Here is a 21,894-nt window from a genome sequence, read left to right on the forward strand (position 1 = left end):
CCTAATATCCTAAATACATTCACGGCACACTGAGTAGGGGCCAGGCGAAAATGCCTAAGGTAATTAAGGGTCACCGGCCTCATAGGGATTCTCATCCCTCCTTCTACGAAAGCAACTATCGGGATCACAACTTCACCCTCTCTCCTCCTAAGGTACCACTCACCCTCTTCACAGTACTTTAAATTCACATTATTGGGTATTCCATAGTCAACAATGAATTTGTTCATCATCTTATCGGACTCGACCAACTTCTTAAACTTACCCATTCCCCAAAGACAACTAAAAGTTCTAAAAGAGAAAAGGAAGAGTGAAATCAAGGAAATTTGGGGTCGTCAAAAAAAGAAGACTTACAGAAATATGACGATACTCTTCAAGTAGTGTGCAAGTCGAACCAGATTCAAACTATATGCATCAATAATTGTAAACGCGAAAATGATGAAACCAGGCGGTTCAAACAGGTATTTATACTCCCCCCCTTAGGTTCCCCAAATGTAACCGCTTGCTCATAAAAGCAAAAGATCATGCCGTCGAAAGTGGGAAACGTGGTGCCGCCAAAATTTAATGTGGGCGCCCACTAAGTTTTGAAACGCTAAAAACGCGCATCGGGCAGTCAAAAAGCCGCCAGCATCAGTACAAACCGAAGCGGGGCAATTCGTTCAATGGACTGGCAGGTATCAAAACCCTCCTCCCCGTCTGAGGGGACGTGCAGCAGAGTTTTGAGGGGCTATTGTGGGGCCCATGGGCCTGCTGGCCTCGACCCATCATGTAGCAGGCCCGAGGCCCAGGCCGAGGAGCACAGGCTATTCAGGGCCAAGGTGAGGGAAAGCCTTTTTTCCCAATCCACACCGAGGACCACCTTATCCTCGGCCTGACGAAGGTGATTTTGGGGAGAGACTGACCCCAAAGTAAGCTGTCATTCTCACATTTAATGCATTCAACTAACTCCCCCTGGCCGCATTAATGGGGAGGTAACCCCTTGGCAGGATAACGTTGATCAGAGTGAACCACTTGAGTACCGATAAGGCCTCTGATGGGACGGACGGCCAGAAAAGAAGGCAAATAGATGATCAACAGATGGAAAGAGGGGATAGGAAGATGAAAACTATAAAAGAAAAGTTAGTAAAGTAAACAGGGGGGGAGAAAAAAAGGAAAAGAACAAAGAGGTCTCCTTGGCCACAGGCCGAGGATCATTCCCCCAGTCGTAAAGAAAACTCTTAGTATTTTTTAAAGAAAGTTCATGCTTGGTGATCGACGGCCAGCACCTAAACCTTTCACCCCACTCTCTATAAATGTATTGTTTGGGCTTATTGGGCTGAAAACCCATCACTCAGGGTCAATCCAAACTGGGTCCTTACATCAATAAATTCCCAATTTGATTGAATTTATATATAAGTATTAGAATTAATTGGGTATAATTGTGCTTATTCTTAAATATGTAATAAGATGATGTGGCATGTTGGGATTAGAAAGGTAAAATATGGGTTTTACATTACGTCCTTACAAAATTTAATTTCTAAGAGGAATAGGCAAGCTTTGGTTTGGCATTTTTAAATATAAATGGGATGAGTTTATGATGCAATTCCTAGAATTTAATAGGGTTTTGTATGTAAAATACTTAAGGATTTGGGATGGAAGAACTTGATTTCTTCTCAAATCTGACCCATTATCATTCCCTTAAAAAAAAAAACTCAATTATTTGGGGAAAGAAAAATAACATCTACAATAAAATTTGTTCACACAAAATTGCACAATTTCTTTCTTACTATTGCAAATTTGGTATATTTGATGGTAAATAATATCAATTTGAGATGATACCCTTATTTTTCTAGTGTAAATAAGTATTTGACCCCTTTATAAACAGTAAAAGAACAACTGTAAATGGTGGGCTGACTCTTGTAATCAACAAGTGCCAAACAAGTATAGTAAATAGTAAAAAAAAAAAAAAAACATTATTGATATGGAAGAATAATCATAGCAGGTGTCATGGGCTTAACCCGTCAGCACGAGCTTCTGCTGACGGGCCAATTACGGGTAACGAATAGAGTCATGCTGACGGGACCAAGATAAACTGGGGCTGAAGGCTCCGGTTCTAACCGACGGTTATTCAAAGCTCCTTGGTTACTCGTATAGCAAGAAGGTGACGCCAACTTGGCTGAAGGGGAGAAAGAAGGCTGACGGTTTCAAGGCCGACGGCTCTGTTGAAGCTAAGACTTGGCCACCACGCATGGGAAGTTGCTTGTATTCCACGCCCAATATCAGAGTCCTATAAGGAAAGGATTCCGCAATCTACGCACATAAGGATTCCTATAAGGAAAAGACTTCTACTCCAAGGAAGAGAGGTCCACCCTCTACTACTATAAAAACCCCAATACCCTCATAAGCCGAGGTATGCATAATTAACCCCTCTCTAGCACTCTAGAGTTGAAAGAAGTTCTAACTTGATCTTCGGAGGGTATTTGGCCGGCACCACACCGGTGCCCTCTGTTAGGTCTTTTCTTTTTTGATTATGCAGGTGTCGTTTTGAGCGTACAAGCATCGTGCAATTCACTGGTGAGATTTTCGGCATCATCAGTTGGCGCCATCTGTGGGGAACGCTTTTAAGTAATTAAGCCACACTATCGTTTCCCGGACTAAAGGGTTGCATGGTACTCACTCGCTCAATGGCGACTACTAATGACATACAAGGAGAGGAGCCACCCACAACTGCCCTCGAGAGACAGGTTCGGACCCTTAGTGCAGCCGTGGAGCGTCTCACCAAACAGAACCTCGACTTGGAGGGACAGCTGCGCTAGAAGAATGCAGCACTAAATGACCGACCAGAAGATCAGGAAGGGACTAGCGCTCCAAACAGGGATCAGGAGAGACCTGAGGGCAGCCACGCCCCAAGCAGACCAGAGAGGCAGCACGTGAACGTGCCATCCATCACGGATGCGACTCCACCACATATTGTCGCCGAGATGCAGGCAATGAGGGAACAGATGGAGGTCATGATGAACGCCCTCAAGGGGCGAGTCTCCAGTGATCTTGACGATCTGGTCAATCGTACCGACTCGCCCTTCACTGTGGCCGTGAACTCCTACCCCCTACCCCACAAGTTTCGCATGCCGAGTATAGATAGCTACGACGGGGTGAAGGATCCTTTGGATCACCTAGAGACTTTCAAAACCCTGATGCATCTTCAGGGGGTGGCAGATGAGATTATGTGCCGGGCCTTCCCCACAACACTCAAAGGCCCCGCAAGGATATGGTTCAGCCGGCTGACGCCCAACTCTATCAGCACCTTTAAGGAGCTAAGCGCTCAATTCACTACACATTTCATTGGGGGACATAGATATAAGAAGTCCACGGCATGCTTAATGAGTATCAAGCAAAGAGAGGACGAGACGTTACGATCCTACATAACGCGCTTTAATAAGGAAGCGCTATCGGTTGACGAAGCCGACGACAAAATACTTGTAGCAGCCTTCACAAATGGGTTGCGGAAGGGCAAGTTCTTGTTCTCTCTATACAAAAATGACCCGAAGACCATGTCGGAAGTACTCTACAGGGCTACAAAGTATATGAATGCCGAGGACGCGCTGCAGGCCCGAGAAGAGAAGCCGAGAAAAAGGGAAAGGCAGGAAGATGCGCGACCAGACCAAGGGAGAAAGAGGCCCAGAACAGGAGATCGAAGAGACGAAAGGCGTTCCAAGCCTCCGGGAGGGAGATTCACAAGCTTCACCCCGCTGACCGCCCCAATAGATCAAGTCCTAATGCAAATTAAGGACGAAGGGGCGCTGACCTTCCCTGGAAAACTGAAGGGGGATCCTAACAGGCGCTCCAGAGACAAGTACTGCCGCTTTCACCGAGACCACGGCCATGATACAGCCGACTGTTACGACTTGAAGCAGCAAATCGAGGCCCTTATAAGGCAAGGGAAATTGCAGAAATTCGTAAGCAAGGAAAGAGCGGATCCAGCACCTCCAGAACACCCTCCCCGACGGGACAACGACCGTCCAAAACCCCCCGTTGGTGACATACGAATGATTGTAGGAGGGATCGCTACCAGGCCGTCCAAAAAGGCTCGAAAGACGTACCTCCGGATGGTCCAAAACGTTCAGTTGACGGGTCCAGTGCAAAATGGGGCCCGAAGGGAAAGCCCCGTTATCGAGTTCTCAGAAGAAGACGCGCGACGCCTACGCCACCCGCACGACGACGCGCTTGTTGTCAGCTTACGGGTAGGGGACTACAACTTGCATCGAGTGTTGGTCGACAATGGCAGCTCGGCAGACATCTTGTACTACCCGGCATACCAGCAGATGAAAATCAGCAGGGAACAGCTGATTCCAACAAACGCCCCACTTGTCGGTTTTGGAGGTGCAAAGGTGTTTCCGCTGGGCGCGGTTACGTTGACTGTGACAGCCGGCGACTATCCCCAGCAAATCACAAAGGACGTGACGTTCCTCGTGGTTGACCATTCGTCCGCCTATAACGCTATCCTAGGGCGGCCCACCCTCAATGCGTGGAGGGCGGCAACTTCAACATATCATTTGATGATCAAGTTCCCAACAGAACACGGGGTCGGAGAGCTACGTGGAAATCAGATCGCCGCACGCGAATGCTACGTAGCCATGATGGAAATGGATGACCACCTCCATACCATGAACATAGAAGAGCACCGGAGTGCAACGGAGCCAGCCGAGAGGCTTGAGGAGATACCTCTGAATGACTCCGTACCTGACCAGACAACAAGGATTGGGACCCTCGCGAGTCCCGCCACTCGGCGAACGCTTGCAGCATTTCTCAAGGAGAATCGGGACGTATTCGCCTGGAGTCACGAGGATATGCCCGGAATAGATCCTTCCGTCATGGCACATAGGCTGAATGTATCACCATCCTTTCCGCCCATCCGGCAGAAAAAGCGGGTCTTCGCCCCAGAACGAGATCAAGCAATAGCCGAAGAAGTCCGCAAGCTGCGAGAGGCAAATTTTATTAGAGAAGTCTACTACCCCGATTGGCTAGCAAACGTAGTGATGGTCAAGAAAGCTTCCGGGAAATGGAGAATGTGTGTAGACTTCACCGATCTAAACAAAGCATGCCCTAAAGACAGCTACCCCCTCCCGAGAGTCGACACTCTAGTAGACTCCACGGCTCAACATCAGCTGTTAAGCTTCATGGACGCTTTCTCCGGCTACAACCAAATTAAAATGCACGATGAAGATCAAGAAAAAACGTCCTTCGTAACTAGCCAAGGCCTGTTCTGCTACAAGGTAATGCCGTTTGGTTTAAAAAACGCAGGTGCAACTTACCAAAGGCTTATGAACAAGATGTTCGCACAGCAGATCGGGAGAAACGTCCAGGTATATGTCGATGACATGTTGGTCAAAAGTCGAAGGGAAGAAGATCATTTAGAAGACCTCAGGGAAACATTCGACACCCTTCGCTCTTACAATATGAAGCTTAATCCGGAAAAATGTGCCTTTGGGGTGACGGCAGGAAAATTCTTAGGATTCATGGTGTCCCAGAGAGGCATCGAGGCCAATCCGGACAAGATCCGGGCTATAATGGAGATGGCACCACCAAAAAATGTAAAGGAGGTACAAAGCCTCAACGGCAAGATAGCAGCGCTAAACAGGTTCGTCTCCAGAGCAACAGACAAGTGCTTACCATTCTTCCGCACGTTAAAAAGGTCTTTCGAGTGGACCGATGAATGCCAGCGAGCGTTTGAAGAATTAAAAGCTTACCTCTCTTCCCCACCATTGTTGAGTCCCTCACAACCAGGAGAAGAACTGTTTCTATATCTTGCTGTCTCTTCGGCCGCAGTCAGCGCCGCCTTGATCAGAGAAGAAGGGAAAATACAGAAGCCCGTGTACTACACTAGCCGGGCGTTACACGGGGCTGAAGAAAGATATCCACCCATGGAGAAACTTGCTTTCGCGCTAGTTACAGCGGCACGAAAACTGAAGCCGTACTTTCAAGCTCACACAATTATTGTCTTAACCGACAGGCCGTTACGACGAGCAATGGGTAGCCCGGATGCTGCCGGACGCCTGACACTATGGGCAGTAGAACTGAGCGAGTTCGACATCCAATATCGCCCGCGCACTGCTATCAAGGGACAGGCTGTGGCAGATTTCATAGCAGAATTCACAAACTGCGAAGATAAGGGGGCAGAGGAATCCCCGCAGTGGAGCATGCATGTGGACGGATCCTCCAACAGACAGGCCGGCGGAGCTGGCATCGTACTACAGTCACCCGAAGGAGACACGGTAGAGTGCATGGTCCGCCTCGCATTCCCCACTACCAACAACGAGGCAGAGTATGAAGCTCTGATAGCAGGGCTCGACCTTGCGAAAGCAGCAGGAGCCGAGAAAGTAATCATTTACTGTGACTCCCAAGTCATAGTTAATCAGATAAGCGGGGAATACGAATGCAAAGGCGAAAGAATGAAGAAGTATCTAGAGCAAGCAAGGAGGAGAATGAGCGAGCTGGAAGTTAGAATTACGCAGATCCCCCGGGATGAAAACGAGCAAGCCGACCGCTTGGCCAAAGCCGCCTCCGCCGAACACATGGTCGCCATTAGTAGTACACTCTCCTTCACGCAGCTCTCTCCACTCATCAGTGCGGTCGACATACAGGAGCTCGATCCCCAGCACGATTGGACCACGCCGTTAACCTCCTTCCTAAAAAACGGCATACTACCGAGTGATAAGGGGGCAGCAAGGAAACTGAAGGTTCAAGCGGCAAGGTTCGTCCTGATCAGAGACGTCTTATACAAAAGGGGTTTCTCTCGCCCCTACCTACGATGCTTAGGTCCCGAAGAAGCAGATTACGTCATGAGAGAAGTACACGAAGGAATTTGTGGAAACCACTCAGGTTCAAGGTCGCTAGTACACAAGTTAGTGCGAGCTGGGTACTTTTGGCCGACAATGCAAAAGGATGCCGAAGCTTATGTGAAGGCTTGCGACAAATGCCAAAGGTTTAGCAACATCATCAGGCAGCCACCCGAAGAATTAACCCCAATGACGGCACCGTGGCCGTTCGCTCAATGGGGGTTGGACATCATGGGACCATTCCCCACGGCAATACGACAACTGAAGTTCCTAGTTGTCGGTATTGACTACTTCACCAAGTGGGTAGAAGCTGAAGCATTGGCCACCATCACAGAAAAAAACGTACGGAGCTTCGTCTGGCGATGCATCATATGCAGGTTTGGCATTCCAAGAATCTTAGTCTCGGACAACGGGAAGCAATTCGACAACGACTCCTTCAGGGACTTCTGCTCGCAGTTGGGGATACGGAACCACTACTCCTCTCCCGCCCACCCCCAAGCCAACGGGCAGGTCGAAGTTACAAACCGGTCCTTGCTAAAAATTCTCAAGACCCGGCTTGAGGGGGCAAAGGGCATATGGGCGGAAGAGTTGCCGAGCATACTATGGGCCTACAGGACAACAGCAAGGACACCAACAGGAGAGACACCATTCCGACTAACGTACGGAAACGAAGCAGTCATCCCAGCTGAAGTCGGCCTTACAAGCTACAGGGTGCACAACCACGACGAAAAAAGGAATGATGAGGCCATACGTCTGCAACTTGATCTGGTGGACGAAGTTAGGATGGCAGCAGAGCAAAGGCTTGCACGGTACCAGGACCGCATGGCCAAACATTACAACTCCCGGGTCAAACACAGAGACTTCCAGGTAGGGGACCTCGTTCTAAGAAAGGTGATGGGCGCAGCAAGGGACCCCACTCAAGGGAAGCTCGGCCCTAATTGGGAAGGACCTTACCGAGTTACGGCATGGCAAAGGAAGGGAACCTACCATCTAGAGACACTGGACGGACGGAAGCTACCACATCCATGGAATGCTGAACACCTACGGAAATACTACCAGTAGGGGCGACGTTCACATAAAGCAAAAATTGCTTTTTGGAATGACGCCAAGACCTACGGACTACCTTCTCAAATATTTGCTACAATAAGCCCAAAGGGCAGTTTTTCTTTTCCTACTTAAGTATTTGCTACAATAAGCCCAAAATGGGTAGATTTTGTTTTCGAATTACTTTTTATATAGATGCATGGCAATAAGAGGAATTTACTTAGAACTACTGATGTTTCTACTTACAAATAAGAGGATATTAAAGACTGACAAATTGACCATCCACAAAGTGGACGAGATCCAAAAGCTGACGGTCCATCCACAAAGTGGACGGGATCAAAAAAAAGAGACGGTCCAAAAATGACCAAGTCCCCAACCATCTCAGCTCTTAAGCTGACGGCCAAGTCAATCATCTCAGCTCTCAAGCTGACGGTTTAAAAGATAGGCCAAACCCCCATCTCAGCTCTCAAGCTGACGGTCTAAAAAGAGTGACCAAGTTAGTCATTCCAGCTCTCAAGCTGACTGGCCAAGTCCATCTCAGCTCTCAAGCTGACGACCAAGACAATCATCTCAGCTCTCAGGCCGACGGTTTAAAAGATTGGCCAAAACCCCAAACCATCAGCTCTCAAGCTGACGGTTTAAAAGAAACTGACTAAGTCAGTCATTTCAGCCCTCAAGCTGACGGTCTAAAAAACCAAAAAATTAAACCAACAGTACAAAGAAATCAAGTCCACAAAGATGGGCTAAGCAACAAAATTGACGGTCTAAGTAAAGACTGACGGAGTTCATAAGCCAATGACGTCAGCCATTAGGCTGACGGTCTTAAAAAGGCTAAATCTATCAGTCCACAAATAGACAAGTCTATAAGGCAAGGCAGCAGGATCTTGCCAAAAATTTCTACAATCATTAAAACAAAATGATCAAAAGCTGACGGGTTCATTAAAATTAACCGACGGATTAACTAACGGTACGACTAAAACAAGAAAGCCCGCAATCTTGGTTTCAAAACATACAAGAAAACCAAGCAAAATAAGCTACACAGAAAACTGACGGCATTATAAACAAATCCAAGCCTAAAAAAGGGCATTTACAAAGCTGTCAAAATATTACACAACGGTGCCCAAAAGGGCACTTAAATAAGATTGTCTTCTACATAGAGAAAAAAAAATAAATGAAACAAAATAAGAATGATAAAAACGTCACTTCAAGAAATTTTCTATTTTGCGGCAGGCTCCTCTTCGTCAAGCAGTACCATAGGGGGAGTGGCTGCAGCCGTCGGAAGGTTCGCAGCAGGTTGGGCCAACACAACCCCACTCTCTTCAGGAGGGGGGGAATCAACAGGGTCGTCAACACCAGGGGTGACGGCATCTGTCGCAGGCGTCATGGGCCGAGCGTCATCTATGTTGATGCCAGAAAGGTCCAAATCAGGAAAAGCTGACGCCACCTGTTTAAGACAGTCGTCGAATCCCGTGCCATAATAACTGCCACAGGAATCGATAAAGGCATCTGACGCCTTGAATTTCTCAACAGCGTCAGCCCCTACCGTCTCCAACTGGTCGTAAAGAGCCGTCAGCTTTCCTTCTATTTCGAGCCGCTGACGCTTCGCCTCTTCCAACTCCGCCTTCACGTCTTTCAGCTCAACGTTAAGTATGCGCACCGCCTCTTTATACTGAGCCTGTTGGTTTCGCATATTGGCGTTGTGCTTGTTAACGCGAGTGACGACCCCCTCCTTGGCCACGCACCGATCCTGCAGCGCCTTCACACGAACCAAAGCCTAAAAAATGATATAACCGTCAGTTAGTAAAGAGAAAAAGTTGGGCACGACAGTCAAAGAAAAAGAAGTAAAACTGACGGCTTACCCGAGAAAGGTCGAACAAGGCCGACGACCCCAGTTCTTCCGTCCCTAGCTGATCGCAAGGATCCATGTCCGTCGGCTTTATGAGGGCTTGGATGGCCTCGACGGCAAAGTCCTTGTGCATCAGCAGGCTCTGAGGTCCCTGCAGGACGGGACCAGAAGAGGTCATGACGCCCTTCCCAGCTCCATGACCCGACGTAGGGGGCGACTTCACGGGAGTGACGGCTGGTCTCTTCGGCGGGCGAATGACCACACCGTCAGTCTTCCTCTTCTGGGAGCCCTTGGCGACGGTCCTGGGGGCAGACGTAGACGTCGCCTCACCCTTAGCTTTCTTCTCCTCCCGCTGACGGGCAGCAGCGGCCTTAATTCGCTCCTTAGCAACATCCATTTCTGCAACAGGCAAACAAAAGCAAACATAAGGGAAAGCCGACGACTAGAAGTTTAAAAGCTGACGGATAGGTAAAGACTCACGGTGACGAGCAAAATCTTCCAACCTACGAGCTTCGGGCGTTGGTTCGGGACCCCCACAGTATGTGTAAAGAGTATCGAGGGTAATTAAGTCCCGGCACGATCGCTCTCCTATGGGTATCTCCAAAAGCCGACGGATGAAGTCTTCTTGCTCGTCAGTTATTGATGGACGAGCGAAAGCTGAAAAAAAAACTTGGCTGCGTTAGTATCTTTTCAAAGTTAAAAAATATATATGGCAAACTGACGAGGATAAAAGGTGACGACTAAGACCTGACTCCTTAACAAACCCCCAAGTATTGTCAAAACAACCATGAGGAATTGTTTCCCATTCATCCTGACGGCACACCCAATCCGTCCCCTCTACGAAAAAGAACCTACTCTTCCAGGCTCTATTGGAATCTGGCATTTCAGACACCAGCCTTAAATCCTTCTCCCTGACGGCGAAGTGATACATCCCTCTTGATGAAGAAAGGTGCCGAGGTCTATAACAATAGAAGAATTCATCCAAAGTAAGCTGACGATGACCTCCGCTTAAACGACCCCACAACACCTCGGCACTTATAAAAATCCTCCAGGAGTTTGGGGCAATCTGACTAATTGAGATGCCAAGGTAATCAGCTAGCTGACGGTGCAAAGCCGTCAGGGGCAATCTCAACCCGGCAGCAAACATGGCGTCATACATGCCAACGTCTGCAGTTCTTCCCGTATAACACTTTTCACCCTCCATAGGTAGACGGATGGGAATATGATCAGGGATTTGAAAACGGGTACGTAGTTCATTAAAAATTTTAAGCGTCATCTTTGGAAGAAATTTATTCATAGCCCAGTCCTTGGGAAGGATGAAGGGACGACTACCTTCAGGACCTTCAGAATCCCCTTCACTAGACTCCTCGTCGCCTTCATCCCCGTCACTGTTCCCCCCTCCTAATTCAACTTCACTCCCCTCGCCTACTTCCTCCTCCTGGCCGCCGTTTCCCTGACCCTCTATTTCTTCGACGGCAACATGGGCTGACGTCTCCCTCTCTGACGACCAGGAGGAACTCTCAAACTCACTACTTGAGCCTGAACCAAACACCTCATCGTAGCCCGCTCCTTCGCGGACCGACGGCTGATCACTCGACGCGTCACTCGACATCTACCTACAAGTGACGGGTGTAAACTAAGCACCTAGGATGACGACCTCACTTTAAAAAAAGAAATTGACAGCATGCGAGAAAGGAAGGGAAACTTACAAGTTCTAGAGTGACGGTTGAAAAAGCGACGGCAGGAACGTTGGTAGAGCTGACGGAATTTGGGCGACGGATGTGCTCTCTAGGAATCAAGTAAATGAAATAGTGAAAATGGGAAGAGGGGGGCCACATATATATATATAAGTTAAACGCACGGAAGACGAAGCGACGCCCGCGTTCAGACACGGAGCCAATCCAAGCACGCCACCTGTCCTAGCATTTAATACTAAAAGTGTCAGCAGTAATAATTCTTCTCTCTCTTGATCAAAGTGGCAGGTAGTGACGAATGCAAACTCCATAACCCGTCAGGTATAGCCGACAGAGACATGGAGTAGGGGGCAACTGATATGGAAGAATAATCATAGCAGGTGTCATGGGCTTAACCCGTCAGCACGAGCTTCGGCTGACGGGCCAATTACGGGTAACGAATAGAGTCATGCTGACGGGACCAAGATAAACTGGGGCTGAAGGCTCCGGTTCTAACCGACGGTTATTCAAAGCTCCTTGGTTACTCGTATAGCAAGAAGGTGACGCCAACTTGGCTGAAGGGGAGAAAGAAGGCTGACGGTTTCAAGGCCGATGGCTCTATTGAAGCTAAGACTTGGCCACCACGCATGGGAAGTTGCTTGTATTCCACGCCCAGTATCAGAGTCCTATAAGGAAAGGATTCTGCAATCTACGCACATAAGGATTCCTATAAGGAAAAGACTTCTACTCCAAGGAAGAGAGGTCCACCCTCTACTACTATAAAAACCCCAATACCCTCATAAGCCGAGGTATGCATAATTAACCCCTCTCTAGCACTCTAGAGTTGAAAGAAGTTCTAACTTGATCTTCCGAGGGTATTTGGCCGGCACCACACCGGTGCCCTCTGTTAGGTCTTTTCTTTTTTGATTGTGCAGGTGTCGTTTTGAGCGTACAAGCATCGTGCAATTCACTGGTGAGATTTTCGGCATCATCAATTGTTATTAATCTTTTGTATTTTTAGCATCTATTGTACTACAAGGACATTTGTCTATAGGTTGTATCATCAGTAAACTTATTCATTTTCCACTCAATTGTCTATCATATAGGAGATTATTTTCCTATTAAATGATCTACATTATAGAAAAAAAATACCGATAATACATAAGAACATAAACATGGATGGGATGAACATTTGAGTGGCAGTGGTTGAATACTCAGATCAGTAATGCTTGTGTTTTGATTGTTGGTTGCATTTACGGGTCTATCTCAACAAGGGTTTTGGCTTAAGTATAAAAGTGATATTGTTATTGTTGCAACTTACTAATATGACAAATTGTAAATAGTATATAAGAAGAAGGTATTGCTATTAAATGAAATCCTCAACAAAACTAACATGTTAGGATTCAAATGAAAGTTTAGTGATAATGGCATCTTTTATGATGCCCTTATTAGTTATTAGTGATTTAAACCCCCACTTCCCCCTCCCCTAGTATAGTAGTGTTAGTGATAAATACATGTAAAAGTAACGTTATTCCAATTACAACTTTACCATATTAACAAGTGGTGAAAAAACTTACACCTTTAGCATTATTATAAGCATAATATCTAAGTTGTCACAAAAATTACTATGAGTATGCTAACTTACACGACTAGTAGCCATGGAAAGATGATACTATTTATCTGATACATATAATTGGAAAATGATACAAGTTGTAGTATTTTATCCTCTCACATTTATAATAGACTCTACCATGAATTTAATTAATGAAATCTATCATGAATGTGAGAAAAGAGAATATCACATCACCGTACTTAAAAAATACTTAATAATGATCTCATATAATCTTCAGCCCACATGAGATGGACCCCACAAGCCGATTCATTCAGAAATGTGGTTTCATGCATCATATACATAATATATCATTAAACAATCAATAGGTAAAGAGATATTATATATAAAAAAAAAATAAAAAAAATAAAAAAAAAACATGGACACAGATTTTCTTAAGAGGCCTCTTAGTGTTTCTGGGCCTGTTCGGCTGGGCCAATACCTCACTACATTTAGATATTATTATTATTATTTTTTTTCCTCATTTTTTAGAAGCACTCCGCCGCATATAGAGAAGAAGAGAGCAGAGTGCGTTGGAGTTGGAGTTCGTGAAGTCGGCTGGGTAATGCTAACTGCCCAGGCGGGTGAGCAAACGAAAACATGGTGGCCCTCACAGCGAGCTTCGCAGCAGCACCATCAGCAGCAACAATTACAATGGCGATGACGAAGAAACGCAGTGGTGGGGCAGTGTGTTTCGCCGAGTTGTCGTTCCCTTCGTTTCTCCCGAAACAAGTGGAGAATATCAACGACACTTTCGCTCGTAAGCTCGCCACGAGGATTGACAGACTTCCTATACCTGTACGTAAACTCTCTCACTCTTCTTAGTTGCCCTTAGAATTTTGCAGCGTTGTTTAATAATTTAGTGTCCTGTGTAAAATAATGCTAAAGTATGATACTATATATTACTACCTAGAACATTACTTTATTCTTTGTGCATATGTGTGCGTGTGTTTGATTCATTTTTTCCATTTCATGGTTAAGGTTTTTAAATAAAAGAGATACCGGCTGTTTCGGATTGGCTTATTTTGCTGAAACAGAAAATTTTTTGTCAAAAATATCATAGATAAAGCTGAGAGTTAGTTGAAATAGTATAGTAAGATGTATGAATAGTAACAAAAACTGCGATGAGAACTATGAATAATAGTAAAAATAAGCTGAATAAAAAGATAAGTTAGCAAAAATTATTTTTGCCAAATGAACACCTAGCATGCATTGCACTTTAAATAAAAGTGGAAACTGGACAAGTGCTTTGGGGCATAAAAAAAATGGAATGATGGACAAACAAAACGAATAGGAGTAGAGTAGAGTTTTTCAAAATTGCTTTTCTTAACTTCAATTAAAATAAGGGTAGTCAAAAAGAGATACTATTAATCTTTCAAATGAGATTTCTCAAGCACTTTCACAACAAATTATAGGTCGTAAGTTGTTTTTGGTTCTAATTTATATCTATTACTGAAATTACTTTTTTGCCTACCAAACTGTAACAACATGCCGCTTATTATTTGTTGTGAAAGTGTTTTGAAAACGTTGTAGACATGATATTTCTTTTCAAATAAGCTAAAAGATAAGTTAGGAAAATTATCAAGATTATGTGTTAATTCGTCCGTCAAAGAAAATCATACTACCCATTATTGGGTGTGTCCATTTGGAACATTCCAAAATAGAATAAAGAACTAACAAAATAGATGGGATGAATGGAATTAAGAGAATATTTAACTATTTAACTATTATTTTAACATTGGTCAAGCCTTGCATTCCCCCTTTTGCCCAAAACTATTCATGCATTTACTTATTTCCTAGACATTTTCTATTTATTATTGATTTTTAGGAGACTTATTGTCCATCTAATCTTAAGGTATGTTAACAACTTAACTCTAGAAGTACAGTATATATATATATATATATATTCTATTAGCTATACATTATGCATTAGGTGGAATAACAATACATAATGAATAAACATCCTTTGTCCCAATGTGGGTGTTCCATTTTATACTCCACCAATCGCAGCCCGCTACTTCTCCTGGTTTTTCTTTATAAATTAATTGAAGTATAAAGTTAAAAAAATATATCTGACACATGTCATACTATAGTTGGTAGAGTATAAAGTGGAACACTCTTAAACAGGACGGAGGATTTTTCTTCAATCATAACATACTTCCCGTAGTCTCTACTTGAGCCTACTTGACTCCCAAGATATATATTTCCTATTTGTGACTGCATATATCCATTTTAATACAATGTGCCTGCCAAAAACTGCAGGTCAGCTTCTCGGATAATAGTATCATGAGTAGTTGTGTGAGGCCATTAATACAGAGCAAGACAAGTCCAGTGGTTCTTCTCCATGGTTTTGATAGAACTAACAAAATAGATGGGATGAATGGAATTAAGAGAATATTTAACTATTTAACTATTATTTTAACATTGGTCAAGCCTTGCATTCCCCCTTTTGCCCAAAACTATTCATGCATTTACTTATTTCCTAGACATTTTCTATTTATTATTGATTTTTAGGAGACTTATTGTCCATCTAATCTTAAGGTATGTTAACAACTTAACTCTAGAAGTACAGTATATATATATATATATATATTCTATTAGCTATACATTATGCATTAGGTGGAATAACAATACATAATGAATAAACATCCTTTGTCCCAATGTGGGTGTTCCATTTTATACTCCACCAATCGCAGCCCGCTACTTCTCCTGGTTTTTCTTTATAAATTAATTGAAGTATAAAGTTAAAAAAATATATCTGACACATGTCATACTATAGTTGGTAGAGTATAAAGTGGAACACTCTTAAACAGGACGGAGGATTTTTCTTCAATCATAACATACTTCCCGTAGTCTCTACTTGAGCCTACTTGACTCCCAAGATATATATTTCCTATTTGTGACTGCATATATCCATTTTAATACAATGTGCCTGCCAAAAACTGCAGGTCAGCTTCTCGGATAATAGTATCATGAGTAGTTGTGTGAGGCCATTAATACAGAGCAAGACAAGTCCAGTGGTTCTTCTCCATGGTTTTGATAGGTCTTTAGCATTACTGTTTTGAAAGATGTCATTTGCTTAATTTGTCTATGGAGTTCACCACTAGATCTTATTATTCAGCTCCTGTTTAGAATGGAGGTACACATATCCGTTGCTTGAGGAGGCTGGTTTAGAGACTTGGGCTGTGGACATACTTGGTTGGGGTTTCTCTGATTTAGGTTTGTTTTATCTGCTTGTGTGTGACTCTGTGTGTGTGTGTATATGGGTTTTTTGGCCTATTAACAAATTAGCATTTACTTGAGCTCTAGACATACTAGGCATATCCTTGCTCGGACTAAAGCTTTGTTGTTGTTGCGTGTATACTCTTTTTTAAGAAAAAATGCTTTGTTTCTTGTTTCACGTGTCAGAAAGGCTTCCACCATGTAATGTGGCATCTAAGCGTGAACACTTTTATCAGGTACTTCTTATTGGTTCATGGATGTCTTTTATTCTTGTGTATATGAAGGAAATCTTATCATCAAATTTGTATTGTGATGGAAGCTTTAAATATAATAGGAAGCCAAAAACATACCTATGACACTTTGACAGCTTATTTGCATGTCCTTTATAAGTGATATGGCTAAGTTTTTCTGGCATTGTTATGAAGCTTTGAGTGAATATATTCTTTGTATTAGTTTAAATAAAATTGACAGTCAATTGCATGTTTGCGTTTTATGGGCATATCATCATGTCATTGGCAGAAGAACCTATCTCCAGTACATAATGATAGCACCTTGTTCACATACATCGTGTTTTATCCTTAAATGGACTTGTCTCATCTCAACAACAGCTTTGGAAATCACACATCAAAAGGCCAATGATATTGGTTGGACCAAGCCTTGGTGCTGCTGTTGCAATTGACTTTGTAGCTAACCATCCAGAAGCCGTGAGTATATTGAATAATTGAACTTATGATTATGAACCTTGATCCACCCTCTAACGTTCTATGAAACATCATTGTTTCTAGTTCACCTTTTTCAGGTTGAAAAGCTGGTTTTAATTGATGCAAGTGTGTATGCAGAAGGCACAGGAAATCTAGCAACTTTACCCAGAATTGCAGCATATGCTGGGGTGAGTCTTTCCATAAAACTATAAGTCCAGACTACTAACAATTTTAAATTATTTCTTCTATCAAAATTTATTCAAGGCCATCACATCATAAAAGTCATGTTTTTTTTTTGCTCATTGCCTGAGCCTTAACTTATGTTAATATTGTTTTATTTAGAGGTTTTCTTTCTGTTAGTGATGTCTTCAATCAATTTATTTATTTTTATTGTGAAATACACATGCACTGCTCAAATGGCATCTCTCCTCCTTATAGGAATAAGCTGGAGGTGAGATCATGCGTTCTTCTTTTTCAAATGAATTATATTATTCTTTATACAAACCACCTGAATACTTTCCCTCATATTGCCACTATCCAACTCAACACCCTCTGCGTGAGTGCTTAGCCACCCACGATCCCTTTAGTTAATCATTGATTATGATGCTTGTGTTTAGATGTTAATATGGACTCATTTTTTCATCATATATAAAGCTTGTATACTTGATTCTCAAATGTCGATACATAGTAATGCTTCAGGCTTTTCTATGAGAGGCTTCAGAAACAGGAGAATTCTCAAATAATTTTGATCAGATATAAGCTTCGCATCATGCTATTCTTGTTAATTTACCTGAAGGAAAATTACCAAAAATTGAAACTTTTTAGTTTCTGAGGTCCACCAGGTTTACAAGAGTTGATAGTGGATAATATATGTAGTGAGTACCTTCAATTCAGGGATATTTACAGGTTTCCAACCAAATGAACAACTGTTGCCCCTTGCTTTTTGGACTTGCCAGCAAAAATGTGAGAGAGGAGGAGCAAGCGTTATAATTGCCTCAGCACCTTGCATTTTGCATTTTGCATTTTTTATACATGGTTCACCTCGTACAATCTGTAATTTTAACATTTTAATTACATGTGAAAGTGTCTCAGAATTAACCATTAAACATTAAAGACCAACTAATGCAGATGATATGTTCTGGTTTTGGTATGCTATCCTTTTATTCATCACCTAACATTATAAAAACTGTTGATTGTGTTTTCTTCTCTAACAGCACCTATTATGACTTAGGGTCAATTTGGATACAACTTATTTTTGCTGAAATTAAAAACTGAAAACACTGCAGCAAATAAATTTTAAATATGTGAATAGTGTCGTGGGCCTATTTTTAATATTTTTTTCTGAATAAAGTGATTGTAGGTCTCATGAACAGTGCGTAAACAGTAACTTTGTCTTCGCACAGTGTAATCACATGCATGAACAGTGCCAATTACTGTTCATAAGCGCTGAAAAAAAAAAAAAAAAAAAAAAAAAGAAAACGCAAACTGTGCAAACACACAAACGCAAACGCAAATCCAAACGGCACCTAAGTACTTTGCAATAATGGATTCTAGTAAGTTACTTATACAAATGCAAAGTAGATAATATGACCATAGTTGTCTTAAAAAAAAAAAAAAAAAAAAGGAAGTTAGATGTTTAAATTTAAAAGCAAAGCAAAATAAGGGCCCTTTGGTAATGTTGTTCTAATAACGTTGTTTGTATTTTTTAGAAATACATGTGGGTGAAAAAGTGTGTAAAAATATGTGTAATGTTATTTAAAAACTGAAAACGTGTGTTTAAACACATGTACCAAACGAGTCAAGCCTTCTTTAGTTATGCATAACCCTTTTTTTTTGTTTGGGGTGGGGGGGGGGTGGGGAGGTTGTGTTATACATCAATTAACATTGACTGTGGGCACTCTTTTTGGATCAGGTTTATTTATTGAAGAGCATCCCGCTGCGCTTATATGTAAATGTTTTGGCCTTCACTGGCATCTCATTTGGTACCAGCTTAGATTGGACTAATGTGAGTGTATACTCAGAAAAAGTTCTAGTTTTTATGTCATTAGTCTTACTGTATCATAATATCTTTAAAAATATGGGGTGCTGCATTGGTGTTCTTGGATCTAATGATATTTTTTCCTGTTATCGAATCTAGGTGGGCCGCTTGCATTGTCTATATCCTTGGTGGGAAGATGCAACTGTGGATTTTATGATTAGTGGGGTTATAATGTTAGTGCACAGATACAACAGGTATATGCCAAATTGCTTTGCCATTTAAATCAACAAATGTTATTGTGTCGTTTTGTCCTGTATATACAAAGAGGACCCTTGTTATAAAACAAATGGAGCGGGAACAATGCTTAGAGAAGGGGAAACTTAAGTTTGCATAAACATATCTATGGACTATGGTTCATGTCAAGGAGAACATTTGATGGTTAATGGAAAAGGACATTGTGTCCAAGAGGTCATAGATCCTTCATTCATTTTCAGGCATTTCATTTCTCTTATTGCTTGATCTTTTTAACTTTCTGGTGCCCAAAAGATGGTCAATAAATCCCTGCAGCAACTTCTGAATGATCTCCAACATGGGAAATTTAATTGGCAGATGCAACTGCCTCGGTTTTTTATCGTGCTCATTATTTGTGCTGCTCTTCCCAATCTCTTTTCTGGATCCTTAAGTTCTTTGAGAATTTTTTTTTTTAAATAACAACAATAATAATTTTTATTAGAGGAAGTTTTCTAACCCCTCCCCCCACCCCCACCCCCCCCTCTCTCCCCCCACTTTTGCTGGTGTAGAACACGTGGCAGGTGTCCATGACATAAGTTGGGTGGATCTAAGCATGAAATTTACTACAAGTCACTTGTCTTCCACACATATCATTGGAGTTGCCATTTTGAGCTCAAAGTTGTTAAATAAATTATCCATGACAAGAATAATTGAAGATGTACTATTCGTGTGTGTAAGAGAGAGAGAGAGAGAGAGAGAGAGAGAGAGAGAGAGAGATCCTGATAAGAGCGTTCCTTAATTTTTTGTGGGAATGAATCTGCCTTTAGTTCCAGAAGAAGGTTTATTGGCATATACTTAGTTGTGTTCGTGTTTTTACCTCTTCACCCCCACCTCTCTATCCCCTTCTAATGAAAATTTCATATCTCAATTGTATGCCACAAAATTTTACTCTTGAAAATGCTGTTTTCAATTTTGTTTACCAGGTAAAGCAGAAGACGCTTATCATATGGGGTGAGGATGACCAGATCATTAGTAACAAGCTTGCAGTGGTTAGTTTATTTTATGGATATAAAGCATAGATAGAATGCAGCAGATAAGTAATGGAAAACATGCTCAGGATTCAGTTGGAATAACAGATTTGCTTAATTCTTTGGTGCATTATGCAGAGACTGCACTGTGAACTGCCAAATGCAACTATACGTCAAATACCAGATTGTGGTCATCTTCCTCATGTTGAGAGGCCAAACTCAGTTGCCAAATTGATTGTGAATTTTGTTCATGAAGATTGCTATAAAGAGGGCTGAATGTGTTTCCCAATATTGAAGTCCACTTTCCACTAGTTCAAGGTAATTTTTGTAAATGTAAAAGACTGTCACAATTTGCATTCCATTTTGCTTGAAGATGACAAGCCATCTTTTTATTATTTGTTAGGCAAGAAACTTTTTCATAATTGACATAGATGCTGCCAGTCATTTTATTTGTATCATTGTATGCATTAAAACTGAATTAAATATGTAACTTATTAACAACGTCCTGCATAGAAAACTATTATAATCAATTTCACATCCATGTGATGCTTCAATTACCCATTCAGGAATTGCTTAATTTCCTATATTTGCATCCGATTGTTTGCTTACCAAAATGGAATCTGCATCCTGTTGTAAATTTCTTGCTTCTTTCTACAAATTGATGAGGAAGTTGGATAGAAGAACAATACTGCATGCTTCAGTATCGAAATGGTTTAGTGCTTTTCAAGATTCAGAGGACTCCCGTTATCATTGTTATGTATCCTGTTTTAGTAATCACAGTATTAGTTTTGATGATAATTATTAGCACAATAACCATATCTTGTAAAGAGTTTTTCCAAAAACTAATTTACACTTTATTTATGTGGCAACTTTGATCAATAGTCTGTTGAATCCGACCCTAAAATTGTTGTTGGAATTGAAACTTTATGTATACGATATTGCATGTTATCTATAAAAGTAGGGCCTTTCAAATTCCTGGGGCTGCAGCTGACCAGGAATCATTTTCATTGAAAGGAATGGCAAGATTGTATTCAAACATCTACTAGTGTTTGAATGTGATATGCTTAGCAAAATTTCATGCTAGAAATGCTGATGATGAAGCTTGGGACCAAAACTCTTGTCAAACAAAATTTTCTCTTTTCACAGGAACAAATGAGACCAAAACACATACAAATGCTTTTCTTTTCCTTTTATGAGCAGATGAATAAGAGCGGTCTATACAACTTTAGTTAATGGAGGGGATTTTGTAGTGTGAGTAGCTAGAATTAATGGTGGTACAAAAACACGGTCAGGATTTTAATGATATCAATGTAAAGATTTGAAGTTGTGAGGCGCTAGATCTACTTTTCTGAGTCACTGTCCAGAAAATTTTGTAATCCACCTTGAAAAATTTAGTCTAATACTAGCTACCATTGCTAAATCAAGCAAAACCTAGTTCAGAAATACCATTTAGATGTCAATAATTAAGTGCTTGAAAATACCATTTAAGGAAAGTCAGTATTTTATCTATACTGTTTGTGGTTCCCATAACACTGTTTGGGTTAGCTTTCGGTTAACTGTTGGCAGTTTGTGCGTTAGGCTTTTTTTCACAGGGACTATTTCTGATTGATGCGTCCCATGTGCATTTAGCTTTGCAACAGTAAAATATTATTTTGTCCTTAGGATAATTCATAATATCACTATTTGCGGGTCCACATTTATGGTTAAAAAAAAAAAAACATTAGCTTTATTTTATATATTGTTATTGACT

General features: G+C 42.1%; 2 protein-coding genes across 2 annotated transcripts; one reads left to right on the forward strand and one right to left on the reverse strand.

Annotated features, from left to right (window-relative positions):
- Positions 1 to 8,844: 8,844 nt before the first annotated feature.
- Positions 8,845 to 11,314, reverse strand: LOC136068577 (uncharacterized). The gene is made up of 4 exons (XM_065775919.1): positions 10,450 to 11,314; positions 10,183 to 10,359; positions 9,716 to 10,101; positions 8,845 to 9,630 (listed from the first exon to the last, which is right to left on the reverse strand). The coding sequence occupies exons 1-4, from the start codon at positions 11,312 to 11,314 to the stop codon at positions 9,073 to 9,075; spliced, it is 1,986 nt and encodes a 661-aa protein (XP_065631991.1). The 3' UTR covers positions 8,845 to 9,072.
- A 2,178-nt stretch (positions 11,315 to 13,492) lies between these two features.
- Positions 13,493 to 21,167, forward strand: LOC112024578 (alpha/beta hydrolase domain-containing protein VTE7). The gene is given in 11 exon segments (XM_065775939.1): positions 13,493 to 13,782; positions 15,933 to 16,027; positions 16,106 to 16,203; positions 16,393 to 16,442; positions 16,815 to 16,910; positions 17,006 to 17,095; positions 18,820 to 18,912; positions 19,045 to 19,105; positions 19,108 to 19,139; positions 20,100 to 20,165; positions 20,283 to 21,167. Coding segments are annotated over 11 exon segments (1,017 nt in total). The 5' UTR covers positions 13,493 to 13,584; the 3' UTR covers positions 20,421 to 21,167.
- The last annotated feature ends 727 nt before the right edge of the window (positions 21,168 to 21,894 follow it).

Source organism: Quercus suber, unplaced genomic scaffold (genome assembly GCF_002906115.3).
Source record: "Quercus suber isolate HL8 unplaced genomic scaffold, Cork oak 2.0 scaffold_122, whole genome shotgun sequence".
Classification (NCBI taxonomy): Eukaryota; Viridiplantae; Streptophyta; class Magnoliopsida; order Fagales; family Fagaceae; genus Quercus; species Quercus suber.